The sequence below is a fragment of the Aethalodelphis obliquidens genome, unplaced genomic scaffold, assembly GCF_003676395.1.
Source record: "Aethalodelphis obliquidens isolate GAN/ISIS:26980383/991018 unplaced genomic scaffold, ASM367639v1 scaffold6, whole genome shotgun sequence".
In the NCBI taxonomy this organism is placed as follows: Eukaryota; Metazoa; Chordata; class Mammalia; order Artiodactyla; family Delphinidae; genus Aethalodelphis; species Aethalodelphis obliquidens.
In genome coordinates this window covers 42,040,748-42,062,980 of record NW_020837950.1, presented here as the reverse complement: position 1 = coordinate 42,062,980, position 22,233 = coordinate 42,040,748, and the positions used below count along the sequence as shown (strand labels likewise).

At 35.6% G+C, this 22,233-nt stretch overlaps 1 protein-coding gene across 4 annotated transcripts in view; it reads left to right on the top strand.

Annotated features, from left to right (window-relative positions):
• PPA2 (inorganic pyrophosphatase 2) overlaps positions 1–22,025 on the top strand; it is an 84,196-nt gene extending 62,171 nt beyond the window's left edge. For all 4 annotated transcript variants that reach the window (XM_027103422.1, XM_027103421.1, XM_027103424.1 and 1 more), the window contains 4 exons: positions 617–702; positions 8,444–8,513; positions 20,706–20,742; positions 21,810–22,025. In XM_027103422.1, coding sequence (XP_026959223.1) covers positions 617–702; positions 8,444–8,513; positions 20,706–20,742; positions 21,810–21,838 — 222 coding nt within the window. In that variant the 3' untranslated portion in view covers positions 21,839–22,025. The remainder of the gene's footprint in view (positions 1–616; positions 703–8,443; positions 8,514–20,705; positions 20,743–21,809) is intronic.
• The last annotated feature ends 208 nt before the right edge of the window (positions 22,026–22,233 follow it).

Below are 22,233 nucleotides of genomic sequence, written 5' to 3'. Positions count from 1 at the left end.
CAGACAGTGGATAATCTAAAACGACTATGCAGTTGGACTACTTACGCCTTTGATGAGGTGAAATTAATAGGTATATGCTTATTTACAAGCAAGATACTGATAGTAGGCTAACCACTTTACATTCAACATCTTATTTATTCTTTCAACAACTCTATGATTTAAATCAGGGGTTGGCAAACTTTTTTGTGTAAAGGACCAGAAAGTAAATATTACAGACTTTGTAGGCCATATGGTCTCTGTCACAACTACTCAACTCTTCCATTGTAGCACTAACGCAGTCAGAGCCCATGCACAGATGAATGGGCATGACTGTGCTCAATAAAAACTTTATTTACAAAAACACATGGTGAGCTGGATTTGGCCCACAGGCCCAAGTTTGCCAACCCTTGATTTAGATGATCTTCATTACATTGCATATTATAGATGAAGAAATTAATACAATGAGATGAAGTAATCTGCATAAAGTCACACAGCTGGTAAATAAGGATGTGAGAATTTATACTCAGGTTTGCCTGACTACAGAGCTCATGTTCTTAATAATTAACTGTCATACTATGACTAGTTCCATGTTAGTATAATGATGTGATTTCTGTGTCTGTTTTTGGTTTTTAACTAGGCTTTTGCTCTTGAAGTTATTAAATCTACTCATGAATGTTGGAAAGCATTGCTTATGGAGAAGTGTGCTGGAGGGGCTATAAATTGGTAAGGACTTGTCTTTTCTATGTAGAGTTATTTTATTTTATTACTAACTGGTACTAAAGAGCCGTATGATACTGCTCAGATCTGATTTTTTTTTTTTTAAGAGAATTGAAATGTTTTTTCATTTAAAAAATGTTTACAGAGCACCTATTTGAAAGGCATTACCAAGTGCTGGGCACTATGAAATTAGGAATTGACATGACCCCTTTTCCCAAGGAATTTATAATTTAGTGCGGTATACTGTCAAGTAAAGAGGCATTTCATTATAATGCACTGTGAATATATGCAAAGGTGGATTTTCAGCGACTTTTCAACATGCAGACATATGATTAATTTATGTAATAAGTACCACATCATTTCTTGGTAAGAACAGTTAAAAGCCTTCTTATCCAACATGATCTGGGTCACCAACTAATTGATTAAGGGCAATCAAACAATAGTAACATATATAACTCAAGCGTTTTAATTTTTACTTTAAAACATTTAAATGTACATTCATTTATCAATCTGTGGATATAGGGCTAAGACATTTTCTATATAGATTACATATAGATTATATATAGCCTAACTTAATATATAATAGAAAGTAAAGATCAAATCCTGTAATCTTTAAACTCCTTACACTTAAAAACCCTTATAAATTTTTAGGGTTCTTTTTTTCTAACCTTTTACAGTTGTCTTACCACACCTAATTTGATACCAAGTTTTTATAGTGACTCACCTTTATGGAGGCTTTTTAGAGCCTCGATAGTGTGTACAGCCTCAGTGGTTTTAGAGCCTACTTGGTGTTCATAGAAACAGTTCTCTTTCCATACTCCCTTCATTGATGGGTGTAATTACAGCTTGAATTATGAAATTGTAATACCAAAGACCACTGACATAAAAAAAGTTTGGAAACAAAAATAACTGACTCTTGGTAAGCCTAACTAGGAAGCAAAAGTACACAGTCTTTCTGGAGAGCAGAGTCCTACCCATCTTCATTGTCCTCTTTGAATCAGGAGAAAGTGGGAAGCCATTTACTCTTCAGCAAATACTGATTGAGGGTCTACTGCCAAGTACTGCGCTGATGGGAGGGTTGCTGCCGTGAATACAATAAATAGAGTCCCTGTCCTTCTGGGGCATAAAGTCTGGGCATCAAGAGAGACATTAAAGAAATCATTAGAATAAAGTAATATGGAGTAAAGAATTAGGCAGTCTCAAGGAATATTTTATCCAAGTCATCAGAGGCTCATCTTGGAAATGCTTGGGCATTATAGCTTCCGATTCTGTTTCTCCTGAGTCTAGAGTAACACTGTGGACTCCATCTTCTCCTCCCATTTTTCTTACCTCTTATGTATTGATAGAATACTCTGTTTTTTCAGCATAGTCTTAAAATTTAGGTAATTGTTTCGAACATAAATAGTACAACTTACTAACAAGAAAACTGGGTGTAATGAAATGTCATCTAGCCCTCACTATCCTAGTAACTAATAGACTGAATTCTTCTTTATGGTCAGATATTCTAAGTCAGATATTAATGTGATGGGCTCCTCTAAAAAGAGGGGCCTCTGATTGTCCAAAGAGGTATTTGCTTGCTGTTTGCTTTCCTCTCCTTCCTAATGGTACTTTCAGAAAAGCTTTTGCCGTCTTTAATGGGACTTGTATGGTTCCCAGGTTTCCTGAGCTGCACAGCTAGAGAGCATCTCTGGTTAGATTTTCTATAGCTTGATAGCATTCCTTCTATGTTGATTCTAATTATCTTTACTGTGAAGGTAGCTTTATTTCTATGCTCTGTGGAGTCATTTTGCTGTAGCCTCCTAGGTAATGATAAGGATTACATTAGCAATAAGAATTGACATTTATTGAACTCTAGTAGTTTTCAGGTTCTAAGAGTTTTATATGTATTATCTAATTAATATTCACCAGAACCCTATAAGATGTGTATCATTATTATATCCATTTTACATATGAGGAAATTGAGACCACGTAGAGATTGTGACTTATCGAAGGTCTCACTGTGTGATGGATTTAAGCCAGACTTCAAACCTACTCTCTCAACAGCTTTACTCTTCCTCTGTGTTTTCAAAGAATACAACAAAATTAATTTTTTTAGCTTGAAAATTTTTAGGATATAAGTTTCTGGTTATAAATTTTACACATCTAGATAATTTCAAGTCAAAATATTCAGAATTTTAACTCATTTTTGTCCATATTTTCTTTATTTTTGTCACTACTTGATTTATAAAATATATTTATATTAATAAAATTTTTCTTTCCTTTGTCTTTACCTAATGAATTGCTTCTCTCTCTCAGTTCCTTACAGTGTACTCTGTTATTGATTACCAAACCATCCCCCCTTCCTTTTTAACCTGTTCTCCCCATGCAAATCAGTTTAGGTCTGACCTGAAGACATTATCACAGCAGTTCTCTCAAACAACGTATAGTACAGCACAATTACCCAGGGAAACCATTAGAAAATTCAAATGTGTTGTTCTTTTCTTTAAACCTGGCGAATTAGGATCTCTGAGGAGTAGGGTCTAAGCATCTGTATGTTTTAAAAGCTCCCTGGCTTCTGATGAGCTTCTCTGCTTAGAACCATTAAATCCAAATTTCTCTTAGAAGAACAAACAGGGCCTTCCAGGATTTGACACTTGCTACCCGTCCAGCCTCATTTTCTGTCACTTCTTGCCTCTTTTTTCATGTTTCAACAACTTAGAACCACTTGTCACTCCTCACAAACACCATGTTCTTATTGACCTCTGGGCCATACTCATTTTGTTTCCCTTTGCCATGATTTTCTTCTCACTTCTTGAAATGGCTGACTGACTTATCTTTTAAGACGTGGTTTTGACTTTGCTTTCTCTAGGAAACTTTCCCTCATCCTAGCCTTGTGCTTGCTAAGGTGCCATTACACTCTATTCCTTGCCCCCCTGTGTAGTCCTATCACTGCATTTATTAATTAACTGCTTGTTTTATGAGTTTGTCTTCTCCTCTAGAGTATAAGTTCCTCAAAAGTAGATGAATATGGCTTCCCTGGTGGTGCAGTGGTTGAGAGTCCGCCTGCCGATGCAGGGGACACGGGTTTGTGCCCCGGTCTGGGAAGATCCCGTGAGCCATGGCCACTGAGCCTGCGCATCCGGAGCCTGTGCTCGCAACGGGAGAGGCCACAACAGTCAGAGGCCAGTGTACCGCAAAAAAAAAAAAAAAAAAGAAGTAGATGAATAAAGATGTTGTATTCATCTTTATATTCCTTATCCCTGACATGTAGTAGTCACTCAATAAATACTTGTTGGAGTAATTGCTGAATAATATTTTCAAGCCAACAAATAGATGTTTCTTTTTAAATAAATTTATTTATTTTTTGACTGCCTTGGGTCTTTGTTGCCGCGCGCGGGCTTTCTCTAGTTGTGACGAGTGGGGGCTACTCTTTGTTGCAGTGTGCGGGCTTCTCATTACAGTGGCTTCTCTTGTTGCGGAGCACGGGCTCTAGGCGCACGGGTTTCAGTAGTTGTGGCACATGGGCTCGGTAGTTGTGGTGCACAGGCTTAGTTGCTCCGCGGTACGTGGGATCTTCCTGGACCAGGGCTCGAACCCATGTCCCCTTCATTGGCAGGCGGATTCTTAACTCCTACTGTGTCACCTGGCACGTCCCTAGATGTTGTTTTTTAAATCCAGTAGTGACTCTACTGTTTCCAGGAGCCCTGCATTTATTAAATTACTTAATTGATAATCCTCTTTATCACAATAAGTTTTGTCATTGTTATTTTTATTCCTTTTCCCCACTGCTTAATGTTTACTCTGGAAGCTACGTATTTTTTTTAGCAGGGATAATTTTGTTATTTCTGTTTTTACCAAAAACAACTTTAAATTCTTTGTAGGAGAAATACAGTTTTTTGCCATTTGGGTTTACTCTTCAACTCCTCTCACCCTTTCTTCATCATGGTTTATTTCAAATATATATATATTTTTTCATATATATATTCTTCCAAACTGTTTATGTCTTGAAGTTGTTTCCTTTACCTTTCTAGAGGAAGGTGTATCTGATTCATATATGGATAGCTCCAGTTCTTTTAGCTTTGTATAGATTTACTTCAAAGTCAGTTTTCTTTGACAAACTCTGGAGGTTATGGACCCAAATCATCATTCTTACCTCTTTAAATTTTCTCTTTCCTTTTTTCTTGAGTACTTTGCTTTAGAATGAAAAGCCTTGAGCAATCTGAATCCTGAGCACTGTCTTTGAGGATTCTCATGAGTGTGGGCCTTTGTCTGATTTGAAATTGTCTTGAAGAAAATAATCTTCTCTTTACTAAAATTTCATATTGCTGGCCCTGTAAATTTCATCTTTTAGGTATATGTTTATTGTTTGCAGGTAATTTTCTATTTCTGATTCTTTTTTTTTTTTTTTTTGCGGTACGCGAGCCTCTCACTGTTGTGGCCTCTCCCGTTGCGGAGCACAGGCTCCGGACGCACAGGCTCAGCGGCCATGGCTCACGGGCCCAGCCGCTCCGCGGCATGTGGGATCTTCCCGGACCGGGGCACGAACCCGTGTCCCCTGCATTGGCAGGCGGACTCTCAGCCACTGTGCCACCAGCGAAGCCCCCTGTTTCTTTTTATTTAATCACTTATTTTGCTCTTTATATAGCTATTAATATATCTTTATTATTTGTAAATGAAATATGGTTTGTTGTGCATAGAAATTTTGGTATTGTTGATCTTTTGTTCTAATGTCGTATCTGCTTATTTTGATCATCAAGATTGTGTGTAGGGTACACAATGTTTATAAATTTAGAACAAAATATTTAATGTCTTATTATAAAAAGGAAAGCAGCACATTCTTCCCAGTCAGTATTTTTAATCTCATTTATAGTAGGCACCATCATCTTTAAGTGGTTATACTGCTTCTCCTTTTGTATGCTATAGTCATAGTTTGAAAGCTAGAAAGAACCCTAAATATTACAATGTTCATGGGGGCTCCATGGTTCAACATTGTATCCCCAGCATCTAGAAATGTCCCTAACACATGGCATAAGAATAATTTTTTGAATCAATAAATAATATGAGTCAGTGTTAACTATTTTTGTATAAGGGACAATTCAGATAAAATTAAAATGTTTCTTGATAACATGCCTTTTATTACACCTTCAAACATTCAAAGTAAAAATCACTTCCTTAAATCCTGAGGAAAGTATATTGAAACCCAGATTGCATTCTTTATTAACTAAAAGAATATTAGTGAGGAGGATGGCACTGTTTGTAGAAATAAAATGCTATAAAAAAAGGGGGGGCTATTGGAGAAATAGTAATAAGGGGTTTTGTAATCTCTCCTCTTTTATATTTTATATATCATTCAAGAATCTCCTAAGTCCATTTGTATATACCTTTCACTTAATTCTTGAAACAGCCATACTAATAATTTGTCCAAGGTGAAAAATGGTACAGCTTGTTGGCTTCCTAGATTCTAGCTGGTTACTTGTCAAGATATTTTATTGGGGATATTTTAAAAGTTACTCAGTTTTTTTAAATTCACAGAATATTTTAAAAGTTATTAGTCTTTGAAATTTACAGTGCTGGCTTTAATATTTTCTTTCTTTTCTAATATTTCTGCTGATGGTTTTGCTTTGTTGTGGAAATAGAGGATTACTTTAGAGATAGTTTATTAGATTTAACAGGTAAAAATAGAGAACACCCCCTTAAATCTAAATTTCAGATTTTAATGTAAATGTCTCGTGGCACGTACTTATACTAAAAAAATAGTTTGCTTGGGACATACTTATACTAAAAAATAATTTGCTGTTTATCTGAAGTTCAAATTTAACTGGGTGTTCTATGTTTTATCTGACAACCCTATTTAGAGGACTCCCTGTTCTCTCATCACCATTTTCCTAGAATTCCCAAGGAATGTTTCACTTTGGTGTAGTTTTAATGTTAAAAACATTGTAGCAGGGGCCCCCAACCCCCAGGCCACGGACCAGTACCTGTCCGTGGCCAGTTAGGAACTGGGCCGCACAGCAGGAGGTGAGCGGTGGGCGAGTAAGCAAAGCTTCATCTGTATTTACAGCCGCTCCCCATCGCTCGCATTACTGTCTGAGCTCCGCCTCCTGTCAGCATTATGGTGAGTTGTATAATTATTTCATTATATATTACAAAGTAATAATAATAGAAATAAAGTGCACAATAAATGTAATGTGCTTGAATCATCCCCAAACCATCCACCCCTACCCCCCAACTCCAGTCCATGGAAAGATTGTCTTCCACAAAACTGGTCCCTGGTGCCAAACAAGGTTGGGGACCGCTGGTGTATAGCATATTTAGTATTATACACCATGTTTTCTTCAGAAGAGTAGCACTTAAGACTTTTCAGTATCTGTTTTTTTGCCTTGTTCCTTTTAAATTTAGTTTTGACTTTCTTTAGAGAAACATCTAACTTATAAAGCCTTACCTTTTTCAGTTTTTAGCTTACTTAAACGTGGGGTATGAAGAAGAGAGTATAACATAGTTTAGTCTTAAAGATGATAATGCCACCTTTCATCAAACATCATCACTTATGCCAAGAATGAAAACAAATTCCACATTTTGAGTCTGGATAGAGAGCAAAATGACCACTTTCATAATTGCTATGTACCCAGTGTCTGATTACGGGCAGATGTAGCTGAAAAGATAAATAAATAACTACAGATCTTTTTATCATATATATCCCAGCATATTTCACAAAGCCATTGCCAAAATAAATTTGATAAGGTACATCCCTTAGATCCACTTGGAGAGCACACATGCGTGTGTGTGTGTGCATGTGTGTGTTTCATCTATTAATTATCTCCTTTAGGGATCTGCTAATCAATTATTTCTTCAATTCTGAAAAATTAATTTGGCTTTAATGCCCTTCTCTACTACCTTTTTCTATATCCATTTTAATCTGATTTCTTTGATGAAATTTTTAAAAATCAGACTTAATACATTTGAGGGGAATGATGCATTTGCTTTCATCTAGGAGGTAAGAAATACGTGGTGGGCAGCATGTTTGTGGAGGTAGCATGCTAGTCCCCACTGTGTGGGAAGACTTTGGACTTTATAGAGCCTTTACTGGTCATGGGAGGAGCTGCTGTCTATGCCTTGCTAAACTTCCTTACTTGTACCAAAACTGAGCTTTCATGTTCCTGTGGTTTCCTCTCACCACTGTTAGCTTAGTTCCATACCTGTCTGAGAAAAGATTCTACAGCATCTTTCAGCAGCCAATTACAGTGTTTATCACCTCACTTAGAGGAAAATTCTTCCTTGTGGTCGTTGTTCTATGGGTCAAATTTGTTTTTTCTTTTCTTCAGTAAAGGTGAAGAGTAGTGGAATAGCCTTTTATGTACCAGGAGATTATTTAAATTTGTATACTATCATTTGATTTTTTTTTTTTTTTTTTAATTCTGGAGGGTGCAATGCTATGGAGCACTTTATATTTATAACTTTGCCTGAAAGAATGTACAAGACCCCAGTTGTCCTAATTTATATTCATCCAGGTCCTTTTTCAGGGTATCTTAATCACATTTCTGCAGTGCTCTAGCATTCTGCATTAGAAGGTCTCTTGTCTCCTTTTGAGTGAGTGAGTGAGAGAGAGAGAGTGTGTGTGTATGTGTTATTATCCACTGAGATCCAAAGACTCGGCAACTGTTGGCTGGGATCATACACTCAAATGTAAAGCATTTGAGAGCTGGTTTTCTTTTTGGTAATTGCTCCTTTTTTATCCTGTTTAATAATAATATTCTCTTTTCCTTTCCAGCACAAATGTGCAGGTATGTGATAGCCCTTTCCATTGCTCTCAAGAGGAAGCAAGATCATTAGTTGAATCGGTAAGGAACAAATGTCCAAGGCATCCTTTATTCTTATAAATGTCATGGGGAAGTCTAGCAGAAATTCTGAAAAATCTAGCAGTGAAATGTATCAAGACTTTTGGGGAGCATAAAGTTTAAAAACAACATTAAAATTATTTTTTCATGCAGGGAATTTAGATTAAAAACCTTAAAACCTTTTAGTTGTATTTCTGTTCTCTAAAGTACATTAACCACTTAACTTGATTTCATATGACACTATTTTTCACCAGTTTATTGTTGTGTGAATGCATTTGCCCTCCTCTGTACTGACCTGTTCCCATGAGTTATCCACAATCCAGTGTCTAAATTGCGACTGGCTGCTGGCACAGGTGCATTTCAGCTCAAAAAAAATGAAATAAATACATCTCTTTTCCTTTTTTTTTTTTTTTTTTTTCCATTTAGTTTGGTTACCTCACAAGCTTTCCTTCTCTTCACTAAGAAGATACCCTCAGATTTTTACATGTCTTAGTGATCATACTGCCTGGAGGCAACTGAATTTATTAGCAAAGTAATGCTTGATTTGGAAACCACTAAATAAGGAAATTCACATTCAGATAATCAAGTAATGCTGCTGTGTAAAGTGTGTTCAGGAGTGATCTTAGGCTAGAAATCCCATTTATAAATTGAGGGGTTTGGGTTTTTTTTTTCTCTTAATTATCAGATAGAAACTAGTGAATTTAGATCTTAAGGAACAACAAAAATGTTTGCTCACAATGGCTGCTTTGAATTTTTTTCCATTAATTAATCAGTTATTTAATTATTGCCTGCTGCGTGTGGTTAGAATCTAGGTGCTGGGGATGCAGTGTTAAAAGACACAAAAACCTCTTTCCTCGTATAGCTAACATTCTAGTTGGGGTGATGGGTAATAAATACACAAGTGAAATATATAGTGTTTGTGAATGCGATAAATGCTATGACGAAAAATGAATGAGGGAAGAGGGGATAAAGTGCCAGGAGTGGGATGGGAGTTGTAGTGATTGAAAAGTAGTAGGGAACAGCCCCACTGAGGGGAGAACGGACCTGAGTCAAGATTTGTAGAAGGTAAGGGACTGAGCCAAGTGACTTGTAAAGGAAGAGAATTCCATGCTGCAGCCCAAAGGCCATGAGGCAAGTGGGTACCTGACATGTTCAAGAAATAACTGAGGAGCCACAGTGGCTGGTGGAGTAGAAAGAGTCTAAGGGAGAAAGGAGGAGATGAGATCAGAAATGCATGGATCTGGGGGTGAAAATGGAGGCAAATTATTATGAAAGACACTGTAAAATACCCTTAGAGACTATTTTAAGAATTTCATTTCTTATTCTGAATAAGAAGGAACCACTGAGGGAGTGATATGATCTGACTTAGATTTTAACAAGATCATTCTGGCTGCGTTGGTGCGAACGGGCTAGGGAAGCAAGAGAAGATGCAGGGGAGCCATGACAGTAATGCAGGCTACAATATCGGTGTATTTTCTTCAAGTTTTCAGTTTTATATCTGTGTCATTACATTCTGAACTTAGTTCTCACCAATATTTATCATTAATTCTTTAAGAAAAAAATTAAGGAAAACAAATTAAAAACTTTATTCACGTAGTCTCCCACTAATCTCAGATTAAGACTATTTCATTCATTTTAGTTTGGGTTTTCTAAATGATAGATATAATAGATACTTGTCTTAAAATTCGCTGTAAGAATAAAGTTTCAATCTTACATCTTTTTTAAAAAGTTTTTTCCTAGCATATTAGTAGGAAAAGTCCTCTTGGAAAAAAATAATAATTGGAGAACATGGATATGATCTGGATAGTTTGATTTGGGAAACAAGATTAGAATTCAGAAACATTAACATCCAGCTTTAATTACATGGTTTGGTAGCTTTGTTGTGTTTCGTAATAATGAAGAAGGTGCTATACTGATTTTTCACTGAGGAAACTATGGTAGAAAATCAAAATGCAGAGAAAGCAGTCCCTCATCATCAGCTCTAGTGGAACTTACTGTATATGGGATTTCACCATTAAAAATTTGTAAATCAAAGAATTGCTCTATTAGCAGCCTCATTAGTGATTCAGAAGCTCAGATTAGGTAACAATTTCTCCTGAAAATTTTATCAACTTGTAATAATGAAATTCTTTGTAGTCAGAGCATTTTGGCTTGGCATTTTATCTCTTCACAACCACATTGAGATGTTTGAATCAGCATTACTTAGGTATATATTCCCAGATCTCTCTATTTTGCTATATATTGAACGTTGCACTGACTTCAAAGTACTGTCAGCTTTCGTTTGTCCTTTGCTTGCTCAGAATAACTTAAGACATTAAAGTCATCTATCAAACTTGATCATATTCAGACCACATCAATCCTGGGCCTGTATGGAAACAAATTATAACCCCAAGGTTTATTAGTGGACTTAGAATAAGTGAACTCATTCTAACAAGTTAATCAACTTAGGTAATATTATCTTAAGACAGATGTGTAGATGTTAAATGAATCTGGGGATTTCCCTGGTGGTCCAGTGGTTAAGACTTTGCCTTCCAGTGCAGTGGGTGTGGGTTCGATCCCTGATCGGGGAGCTAAGATCCCACATGCCTCGTGGCCAAAAAACCCAAAAAAGTAAATAAAACAGAAGCAATATTGTATCAAATTCAATAAAGACTTTAAAAATGGTCCACATCAAAAAAATCTTTAAAAAGTAATTTTAAAAAAATAGATAAATAAATGAGCCCGAAGTTGTGCTTAAAACAGGACCAGATAGTAATACAGGTTTTCACTTTCTAGATGTGTATTCACAGAATATTCAGAATGATCGTTAATTAGGTGAGATTTTAGGATCAAGTAATTGGTTTTGGTGAACATATACTTTTAAAGTATACAAAGAAAAGAAATGGACTAAACTCTTGAGGGATAAGGAGAACTGTTGCAGGAAGCATATACTGGCGAACATATATTGATCAAAATACAATTAAGTGTAGTAGCATTGAGGCCTCCCCCCAAAATCATTAAGTGGTCACCCAACAATATGTACAAATCAATTAAATTAGGAAAAATAGTGTCACCATAACCAAGAAAAAATAAAAGCCAACACCCTGATGACTATTATTTGGATGCATTTTAGAAACAAAAGAGAAAATATCTACAGAAGTAATTTATCAGACGTAGGTTAGAGATCTTAAGAAGGATAGCTGATCTGAGGAGGATAAGGAGAACTGAAATGGTCAGAAAGGTTATTGGATTTTGTTTATAAATACAGATGTTTGAATTATATACAACCATGAAAGGCATGGCTGTGTCAAAAACAAGGTTTGCTACTTAGATCTGAACACACTAGGGATCCACAGAGGCAGTTGGTTACTCTGGGCTACAGTGTGTGGCCACCAGCAACAGGAGTAACTCTCAGTGGTAGTTCAACCACAGGACCACCCAATTACATTTTTTTGGGTAGTGTGTCTTTTTTATAGCCAAAAAGGTAGGACTCTTTCCCAGTTTTTGAAGACTGTATGACCAGAAGTTGGAGCTTTATTTCAGGGAACAAGGTTCAGAGCCTTTATAGGGAACAAGGAATGTATGTTTGTGTATGTGTGTGCACACATGAGTGTGCGTGTGTGCACACACATGTAGTTTTCCTTTCAGATCTAATATCAGTTGATATTTAATGACAATTGATTCTGGGATTTAAGATGCTAGTTTTAGGATCCTTTACTGTATATAAAGTGTTATTTGGAAAATACATTGAGAAGATGGGAGCAAAATTTACAAGCTTTATCAATATATATAATTAGAGAATACATTGTTTTTTCTAGTACATGTGGACACTTCCCAAAAATTGAGCATATGTTAGGCCACAAAGAGTTGGAAAACAAATATCAAAGAGTTGAGGTAATGCAGACCACTTTCTTTGTCAACAGTATAACAAGGTTGCTAATCAGCTATAAAAATGTTAAAAGAAAAAAACCCCAAATCTGTGTTGTTTGGAAACTAAAAATACATCTCAAGTCATGCCTCAAAAAAATGAATTATGAAAAATTATAAAATATTTAAAATTGAGTGACAACTAAATCACTCTATGTCAAAACTTGCATGATGCAGCAAAAATAATTTTTGAGAGAAATTAACTGTACAGCAGAAATGAAGAAAGAAAATTGAGATGCTGAACATTCAACTCAACAAGCACTCTGTTTTTTTCTATCTTTTTACATTATAAGAGAGAAAATTATAAAGAGTAGAGCAAATATTTAATGAAATGGAAAACAAGGAGATAATGAAAAGGATCAATTAAAATAAAAGCTGGGTTTTCTTCTTTTAAGGCTAATAATATAGACAAACTTATTACAGGAAAGACAGTGAAATAGAGAAGCCATAAATAAAAATATCAAAAATTAAAATTAAGACATTATTACAGACACAGGAGATATATAAGTAATCAGAAAGGAATACTCGGGACTTCCCTGGTAGTCCAGTGGTTAAGACTCCATGCTTCCACTACAGGGGGGACAGGGGGCATGGGTTTGATCCCTTTTCAGGAACTAAGATCCCACGCGCCACGCAGTGTGGCCAAAAAAAAAAAAGGAACATTCTAAATCGCTTTTGGCAATACCTTTCTAAACATAGATGAATTGACAATTTTTTAAAAATATAAATTACAATGTTGAATCAAGAATAAACAGAAAACCCAAATAGACTTATCAGCAGTTTAAAGGAATACTTAATTATGAAAATGACAATTTCTCCCATATTAATTAATGAAGTCAATCTATTTTTAATCAGAATTTCAATAGGGTTTTCACTGAACTTGGTAAGATAATCCTAAAATGTATATGGAATATTAAAGGGCCAGGAATAACCTAGAAAAGACTGACAAATTTAAAGTTTTTTTTTCAAGCTGTAAACAATTAAAGATACCACAAAATAAGTCAAAAGGTAAGCCATTGATTGGGAGAAGGTACTTGCATATAAGTGACAAAAGGATTAACAATTTATTCAAATCAACAAGAAAAAAATAACCAGTAGGAAAAAGAATGGGCAAAAGTATGAATGGGCAACTCACAAGAGAGAATATTTAAATTGCCAGTAAATATGTGAAAATCTGCTGTATTTCCCCAGTGATCAATGAAATCAAATTAAGACATAGTACAATTTCATAGTTATCAGATAGGCAAACGTTTACAAGTGTTTTTAAGCAAGTGGAGAAGGGAGACCACTCGTACTTGTTGATATGCTTTACAGGAGTATAAATTAGTACAGCTACCTTGAAGAGCAATTACGTGATTTCTAGTATAGTTGAAGATGCTTATAACCCACTACTCTGAAGTTACCTTTCTAGATGTACATTCTACAGAGACACTAATACATACGTTTTTATGATCAGACATGGGAAAGTTGGAAACTGGACAAATGTCTGTCAATAGAAAACTGGGTAAATAAACTGTAGTATATTTGTACAGTGGAATACGATACCACAGGTAAAATATGTGAATTAGAACTACATGACTCTACATGGATAAAACCTGAAAGTGCAGTATTGGGTGAAAAAAGCATTTGCAGCAGGATATAGTATGCATCATTGAAGTAAATTTTAAAACACCCAAAGCAGCACCATATATTTTTAATGAATACAAACAGATACGTTGCTCACATTTTAGAAACATAAATAAGAACAATAAACACCAGTTTCAGCATAGTGGTTAGGAGAAGTTACTTCTGAGAGGGAATAAAAATAAATAAGATCTTTATTTTTGATGAGTTGGGAGAAAAAGAGACTTCACTTGTAACTTTTCTGAAATAACAATGTTAACTCTAAAAAAATCTAGAGAGTAGATATTTGTTATAATGGTCTCTTCATTTTCTGTGTGTTTGAAGTATTGATATTTCATAATTAAGAGAATTTGTATGCCCAGAAAAACAACACAGAAAATTAATGAAACCAAAAATTGACTCTTTGAGACCAGCAAAACTGATAAACCCTTTAGCCAGAATGTTCAGGAAAGAGAAGAGAGAAGACAAGTCTTTAATGTCAGGAATGAGACAAGTGGCATCACTACTGTTTTAGGAGCTATTAGGAGAACAATAGAGAAATATTGTGAAAAAACTGTATACCAGTTAATTTCACAAGTTGGATGAAATGGGCAGATTCCTTGAAATACATAAACTACCCAAAACTCACTAAAGAAGAAATAGGCATAAACAACTTAAATTTGCACTTAAAAACCTTTCTGTAAATACAACTCTACAACTCTAGACCTCGGATCCCACTGCTTTTATTAAGCATTGTACTGAAGCTTCTAGCCATGCAGGAAGGCATTAAAAGGAAGGAATAGGCATCCAGGTTATAAAGGAAGATGGCATGAGTGTCTATATTGAATATTCCATAAAATCTAAAGATACTAGAATAAGTGATTTTAGCAAGGTTGCAAGATATAAGCTCAATATACAATTAGCAATTGTATTTTTATAAGGAACAAAACTTAGTGAAAAATAAATACATTATTTATAATTGCTTCAAAAATATGAAACACTTAGGAATAAATCTGGAAAAAAAATGTGAAGAACCTGTACCCTGAAAACTGTAAAACATTGCCCATAGATATCAGAGAAATAAATAAATGGGAAGATGTATCATGTTCGTGGGTTGGAAGACTCAATATTGTTATGATGTCAATTCTCAAATTGATCTATAGATCAATTAGAATACCAACTTTGTTCTTTACAGACGTTTTATACAGCTACAGTAATCAAAATAGTATAGTAATGGTATAAAACTAGAGAAAGATCAGTTAAAACAAATCCAGAAATAGACCTACATATATGTGGACAACTGATTTTCAAAGTAATAAGTTTTCAACAAATAGCGCCTGAACAGTTGGTTATTCCGTACGGGGGCAGTTAACATCAGTACATACTGTGGCCACCTCTTTCATCCCTAAACTTTACCAGCAATCTCATAAACGCATGTTGGCGTTTACATAACCAAGCGAAGGACTTTAGGTGAATCCATCATCAAAAGTGTCTGATGTGAGTCTGAGGCATTGTTATAGCTTAAAAGCAATAGCACTTAAAAAAATTCACACCAAAGCCATATTAACATTTTTTTAGAGGCCCACAACAAAGATAATCAATAAAGCAGCTAGTTTAGAAGTGCACACTTTGGGGTTCTGTGCTCTAATGGGAAACTACCAACTAATGAATATTTTTAAATAGTTTCAAATATGAAAAGTAATGACCAGAAGAAGAATGTTACAGCTCATTATAGTTGTTGGATAGGACTTTTAACAGCATGCTTCTCAGATCGTTTCCTTTGGGCATGTACTTCATCTCTGCTTAAAGCTATTGATGACATCAAGAATAGTTTCCTTGCACATCTCAGAACAAGATGACAATCCTTGGCTTCTGGTTTTTTAAATCAAGCCAACTCAAAACTAAGTTCTGAAATCACTCTGTCTGGGATGCCGTCTTATTACCAGGGTTGCTTGGACCTCTTGGACTGCCTAGGCAAGAGACCCTTCCCTCTGTGGGCACTCACTTTACATCTCCATCAAAGAGGACTGTGTTTCCCCTTAGAGTGGAACCTTTCTGTGGATGTGATTTTTCTAATGAGGTCATGCTACAATATTTATGCCATACAGATTTGTTTTATTTGTGACTCTGAAAATGAACATCTTTGTGGCAGTTTACTATTAAAAAATTTAAATAATGTATTTTCTTGGTAAATCAGGATCTGATTCTAGTATATCTCCCTCTTCCTTTCCCTTTCTTTCCTCTTAAAAGCTTCACTGCATTACCACTCAAAGATGAACAAAGGAGATGAAAGTAAAATAATTTTTTTCAGCTACTAGCCAATTGTATACATTCTTGAAAGGAAGAGGAAGTAGATTAAACTAACATAAACCTAAAATACTCTTACAGGGACTTCCCTGGTGGTCCAGTGGTTAAGACTTCACACTCCCAGAGCAGGGGGCTGGGGTTCAACCCCTGGTCGGGGAACTAGATCCCGCGTGCCGCAACGAAGACCCGGTGCAGCCAAAGAAATAAACAAAAAAATGTTAAAAAAAAAACCAAAAAACCTCTTACATTTTGTTTATGGATAACTAAGAATTGGTCACATTTTGTTGATTTATAAAGCAGAAATCAGAAAAGAAATGTGAAAATAAAATGAATATAGATGAGGGAGATTAAGAGGTACAAACTTCGTTACAAAATAGATGAATCATGGGGATGAAATGTACAGCAAGGGGAATGTAGTCAATAATACTGTAAAATCTTTGTATGGTGACAGATGGTAACTAGATTAATCATGGTGATTATTTTGTAACGCATAGAAATACCGAATCACTATATTGTGCACCAGGAACTAACCTAGTGTGGTAGGTCATTTATACTGCAACAAACAAACACACTCAGAAAAAGAGATCAGATTTGCTGTTACCAGAGCGGTGGGTGGGGGGAGGAAGAATTGAATGAAGGCAGTCAAAAGGTGCACACTCCCAGTCATAAGATAAGTAACTACTAGAGATACACGGTAGAGTAGGATAAATAGCATTCATGCCACTGTATGTTACATGTGAGAGTTGTTAAGAGAGTAAAGCCTGAGTGCTCATCACAAGGAAAAATGTGTTTTCTGTTTCTTTAATTTTGTATCTATATGAGATGATGGCTGTTCACTAAACATATTGAGGTCATCATTTCATGATGTAAGTTAAATCATTATGCTGTACACCCTAAACTTATACAGTGCTGTATGTCAATTATATCTCAGTAAAACTGGAAGAAGAAGAAAAATGAATATAGAGTAACTGCCTTATGAACCATGGAAACATAATGTAGGGAGAGAATACCCAAGGTAATTTAATTCAACTAAAACCCTACTGCACCTGAATGAAAAATCAGGAACTTTTTTCTCTTTAATTTTGAATCCTTATAATAAAGTAAAAGAACATCAATCTTCATATCACGTAGTAAAGCAAGCTTTTATGTTGGTTGAGTGTGTCATGTTTGTTAATTAATTTGAACACATGTAACCTGCAGGTGAAAATGCTTATAGGGACCTGGTGGGGTTATCTGAAGGAGTACAAAACAGTTGTTTAATAGTTCATATTCATTTAAAATACAGTTTATACATGAGTAGGGACAGAAAAGAGTAAGCCTTCTTTGGTTGATAAAAGAGGAATACTTTGGTAATAAGAACACTAAATTTGTTTGAAAGAAATTAAAGATATGAATATTCCTGAGAAGTTTTTTGGAGTGGGAGAGGAAAGGAGATAGCATTTTTAGAATGAGAGTATAAAGTAATACAATTTCCTGGAGAATTTATCTTAGATGAGTAGAGGGTGCCCACATTCATCCCCTACTGAGAAATTAGGAGAAGTAAGTAACTGAAAATCCTTCTGTTTCTTACAAGGAAAATGTAATGATGGTGACTTCTGAAAGTGAGAGTTGGGATTAGGTCACTTTAAAATGCTGCTCTGTGCATTTCTTTGTTCTTCCATTTTCTGTAAGCAAGTGTAATGTTTAAGAATCAGGAAGTCATTGACAGTAGGTGAAGAGTTAAATAGCTGATGTGTATCATGAACCCATTGTTGTTTTCAAATTTAAATGTTGGTCTCTTTTGACATATGTTAATATGGAAAAGTGTAAAAAACAAAAAACTTACAGACTTTCATAGTTGTTTTATCTCTGTTAGATTTACCTGTGATGTTTGTTTTCTTTTATATGAGGCTTTGTACAGTCTGAATATATTCTACCAACCAAGAAATATATTTTAGGAATAAAGAAATAAAGCATTCTGGGAATTATTTTTAAAATAAAATGTAATGATAAATGTTTTAGCTAGAGTAGTTTGTCCATTTCTTTTCTGTAATGCTTTTTAGGTTAATGAGAAGCTGCTCGATTATTCTATTTCATATATCACACATTTTCTTCCCCTGAAATGTTTGACAGTTCCAGCAAGAAGCAGCTGCTAATTTTAAGCAGGAAACCTAAACAGCTACCTTTCCAACAAACTCTGTAATAGGCATCCTGCACAATTTAAAGAGCATAAGAATTTCAAAGAATAAGCAAGTTATTCTGTTTTATAGTCTATTTAGAAAAACAGAGCCATTAAATCCCAAAGGCCTAATCTCAGTTTTTATGTTGTAGTGTTACTTTCATACCCAGAATGATTTAAGTTCTGCCATCCTCAAAACCAACCATGGTTAAGCATTTTCTCTGTGCTAGGAAGCTGAATAGAATTATCTTTCGGTTTTTTTTTTTTTTTTTAGAAGTACTTGGAAAGATCTCAAGGATGTTTTACATAAAATTTGTACAGAGGTCTTCTTTATTTACATTGTTATATCATCATTTTGTATGAGAGAAAATAAAACAAAGCATATTTGATTAACCTTTTTCTCAAAGAGTAGAAGGAAAACTAACTTTAACCCATTTATGATTCAGGGGAATGTATTAGCCAGTCTTTTTTTCAGAGAAACAATCAATAAGAGATACATATGAAGAGATTGTTAAGGCTTGGTGATTCCAAAATCTGCAGAAGGGGATGGCCGGCTGGAGACCCAGGAAAGCCAGGGATTCAGATGAAGTCCAAAGGCAGTCTGCTGGAGAATTCCCTCATGCTTGGGGAGGCTGGTCTTTTTGTTCTGTTCAGGCCTTCAGCTGATTGAATGGGGCCCACTCACATTATGGAGGGCAATCTACTTTACCCAGAGTTCATCAGTTTAAAAGTTAATCTCAGCCAAAACCAACCTCCAAGTTGGCACATTAAATATCATAGAGAATCTTTTAATATTGCTGAAATTTATATTTTCCTGCTGAGTTGTTCTTCAGGACTGTCCTTAGACCTAAGGAGGGCCCTGCTTTGGGTCCTTCCTTTTAGAGGGTCCTGCTTTGGCCCTCATCCAATCACATCCCTCCTCACAGGGCAAGACCGAGGGACCAAAGTTGTGCATTCACCAGGAGCCCAAGCCCCCATTCTAGGCCACCTTTTAGTTACTCAAGTCCCTGGATAGCTGCAAGCCTGTTTCCAGGGCCTACGTGGGCATCTCCCCCCAAGTGTACGTTCGTGACTGTGTGGACTCCGCTCACCATTACTTCTACAGGGGCCTGTGGGTGGCTGTTAGGAGGCAGGGGATACCTAGATGTGTGAGCTACCCTTGTGCACGTGAGGCCCTCAACACAGAATGGAGCCTGGGGTAGCAGAAGCGGGGTGGGATGAAGGCCATGTGCCTCTTTTCCGTACTTTGCCATGTTCAGGCAGTCTCTAAGGTGTCCAGAATGCTAAACGAGAGCTTCCAAGCCAGTGCAAAGGTATATTTATCAAGATAGTAGGATGCAACAGTTTTTATAGTCACTTTGTTAGCTTGATTTATAACCTTTAAATACTCAGGTGTATGATATATGGGTCTCCATTTGTACATTTGCCCCAGACCTCAAATATCAGAGGCAGATCTTTCCCACTAAGGCTGAGCAAATTCAGAGAATTAGAAGTTGATTATTAAATTTGAAATCTGAAAAGTGTGTTATAAAATCAGGGTGGTGGTTATACCTCAGGGAGAAGAGGTTATGATTGGGGAAGTGCCTGGCATGTTCCATTTCTCGACTTGGGTGTTGGTTACATAGATGCTTATTCTGGTTATCTTGGGCTTTGTGCATTCTCTGTGGAGAATGGATCTCTCTTTAAATTTCTTTTTAAACCTTTAAAAATGTATTATTCTTAATTAGGAAAAAATCTTATATCTCAGAAAAACTTTTCAATCTTGTCTACCACAGGTTATGTCTGTTCTAGGAATCTTGGCCCAGTCATCAAAATAGAAAAATTAATTTAAACACTTTAGAAGACAGCTAAATACATTATATAATGTCTCTCTGTGTGTTGTACCTACGTCCATGTGTGTGCATGTATCTATGAATATGTGTTTTGGATTTTTGTTCTCAAGGTCTCAGCCAAAGAAGAAACTGAAAGAAAACCCCTCTCCTCTCTTCACATTCTCAGTAGTTCCCATGGGTTAATGACAGAAAATTTTTTCAAGAATGTTTTTTTTCTTATTTGACTCTTAAGTCTGTGGTTTGTTTATCTGAAAGAACAGGCAATAACAATAAAAGGCAAAGAGGAGTATTCCCTTTGTTCTATAATTTCATGTTAAAAGAAAACCATTCTGGATATAGTTTCCACATCTAAACGTTCATTATAACAGAGACTCTATTCTTATCTTTCAGGTGTCATTTTCACTGAATAAAGGAAGTAATGAAGAAGGTATGGTATATGCTGGTTCTTGAGGAGCTAGATATGTAAATGTATTCATTTACAGTAGTGGAGACCCCAAAAAATGCAATAGATTAATTTAAAAATTATATAAACTAAGTAAAGTACTTTTTTAGTCATTATAATTTTCAGATGAAATCAATTATTTCCTAATTTCAGAAAATAAGGAACATGTTTATTACTTTTAGGCTAGAAAGTAGTTTGATTGTGCAGTGACGGTTGGTGAAGTACTGAGGTTCCAGCTAGTCCTGATAAATTTTAAGCCTCCAAATGTCTGCATTTAGGAGACTTTATTTATTATCTATCATCATTTTAATGAATCACTCATTTTAACTAAAGATCTTAAAATCAAAATTTATAGTAGGATTAAAAATAGCATTTTTTTAAATTACCATTATTTGAAGCTGTTTTGAGAAACAAGTAAAAATGTTCTGTAGTAAAAATTTCAAAATACAAGCATGTGCGTGTATCATTTGCCTTTTAAAATATTGCAAGGCTTTTTTGCCTTTTTGTTTTAATATGAAACTTTAGAAGAATATTCAACTTGCAAGTTTGGAGGAAAAATGAGAACTATTTACTATGAATCGAGTTGTAAGATGTTTAGAAAGGAGCAAATGTATAGACGTGATTTTGTGGGAAAGCAAACGATATTCCTTATATGGGAAACTAACAGATTGTTTCTTTGCAATACTATCCCATTTGGGGTATTTGACAGACAGTCAGATTTTACAGTACAGGGTTTTCCTAGACCTTTCATGCCGTAGCTAGGACACTAGCTTCAGTACTATTCGATAAAGACTAAAGTGACCCAGTAAGATGTAGGAAATAAGGTGGGAAGGCTCTAGAATATAAGACCTTAGCCAAATGAGAGAACTTAGGCTGAGAGTTTAAAGGTGAGTGGCTTTAAATATAGAAATGTGTCATACTGAGTTCTGATTGTTTTTATCTGCCTAAATCTTTCCGAAAGGTCTAAATTAAATTTGTCTTATCCTCCTTTCCTCCCCACCTCCCTCTCCACCCCTTCCCTAACACCCTGCTTCCCCCATTTTTAAACACAGATCAAGTATGGCACTTCCTTGGCAAGTGATGAGAACATTTGAAGTTCTGCCATCAGGATTCCAGTCTCTAAAAACTCCAAGACTCCATCTCCCCCAAGTGCTAGAAACAAGCAGATCTATGAGAATTTGCTAACTTCCTTTTGAAACTTCTTTTTTTTTTTTTCAAACTTTTTGAGATATGCAAAGTGTAAATAAACATTGAAATTTTTGAATTAGTCTCCTTTGGATATTTATTGATGTGGAAAGATGTTGTTGAATTTCATAGCAAAAATTTAGAAGCATTGAGTTTCACCAGTTGCAATTTGCATGCCTGAAGGAACCCAATGATTTTATTAACTTTTTTTTTTTTTTTTTTTTTGCGGTAGCGGGGCCTTTTCCTTTTTTGGCCTCTCCTGTTGCGGAGCACAGGCTCCAGACGCACAGG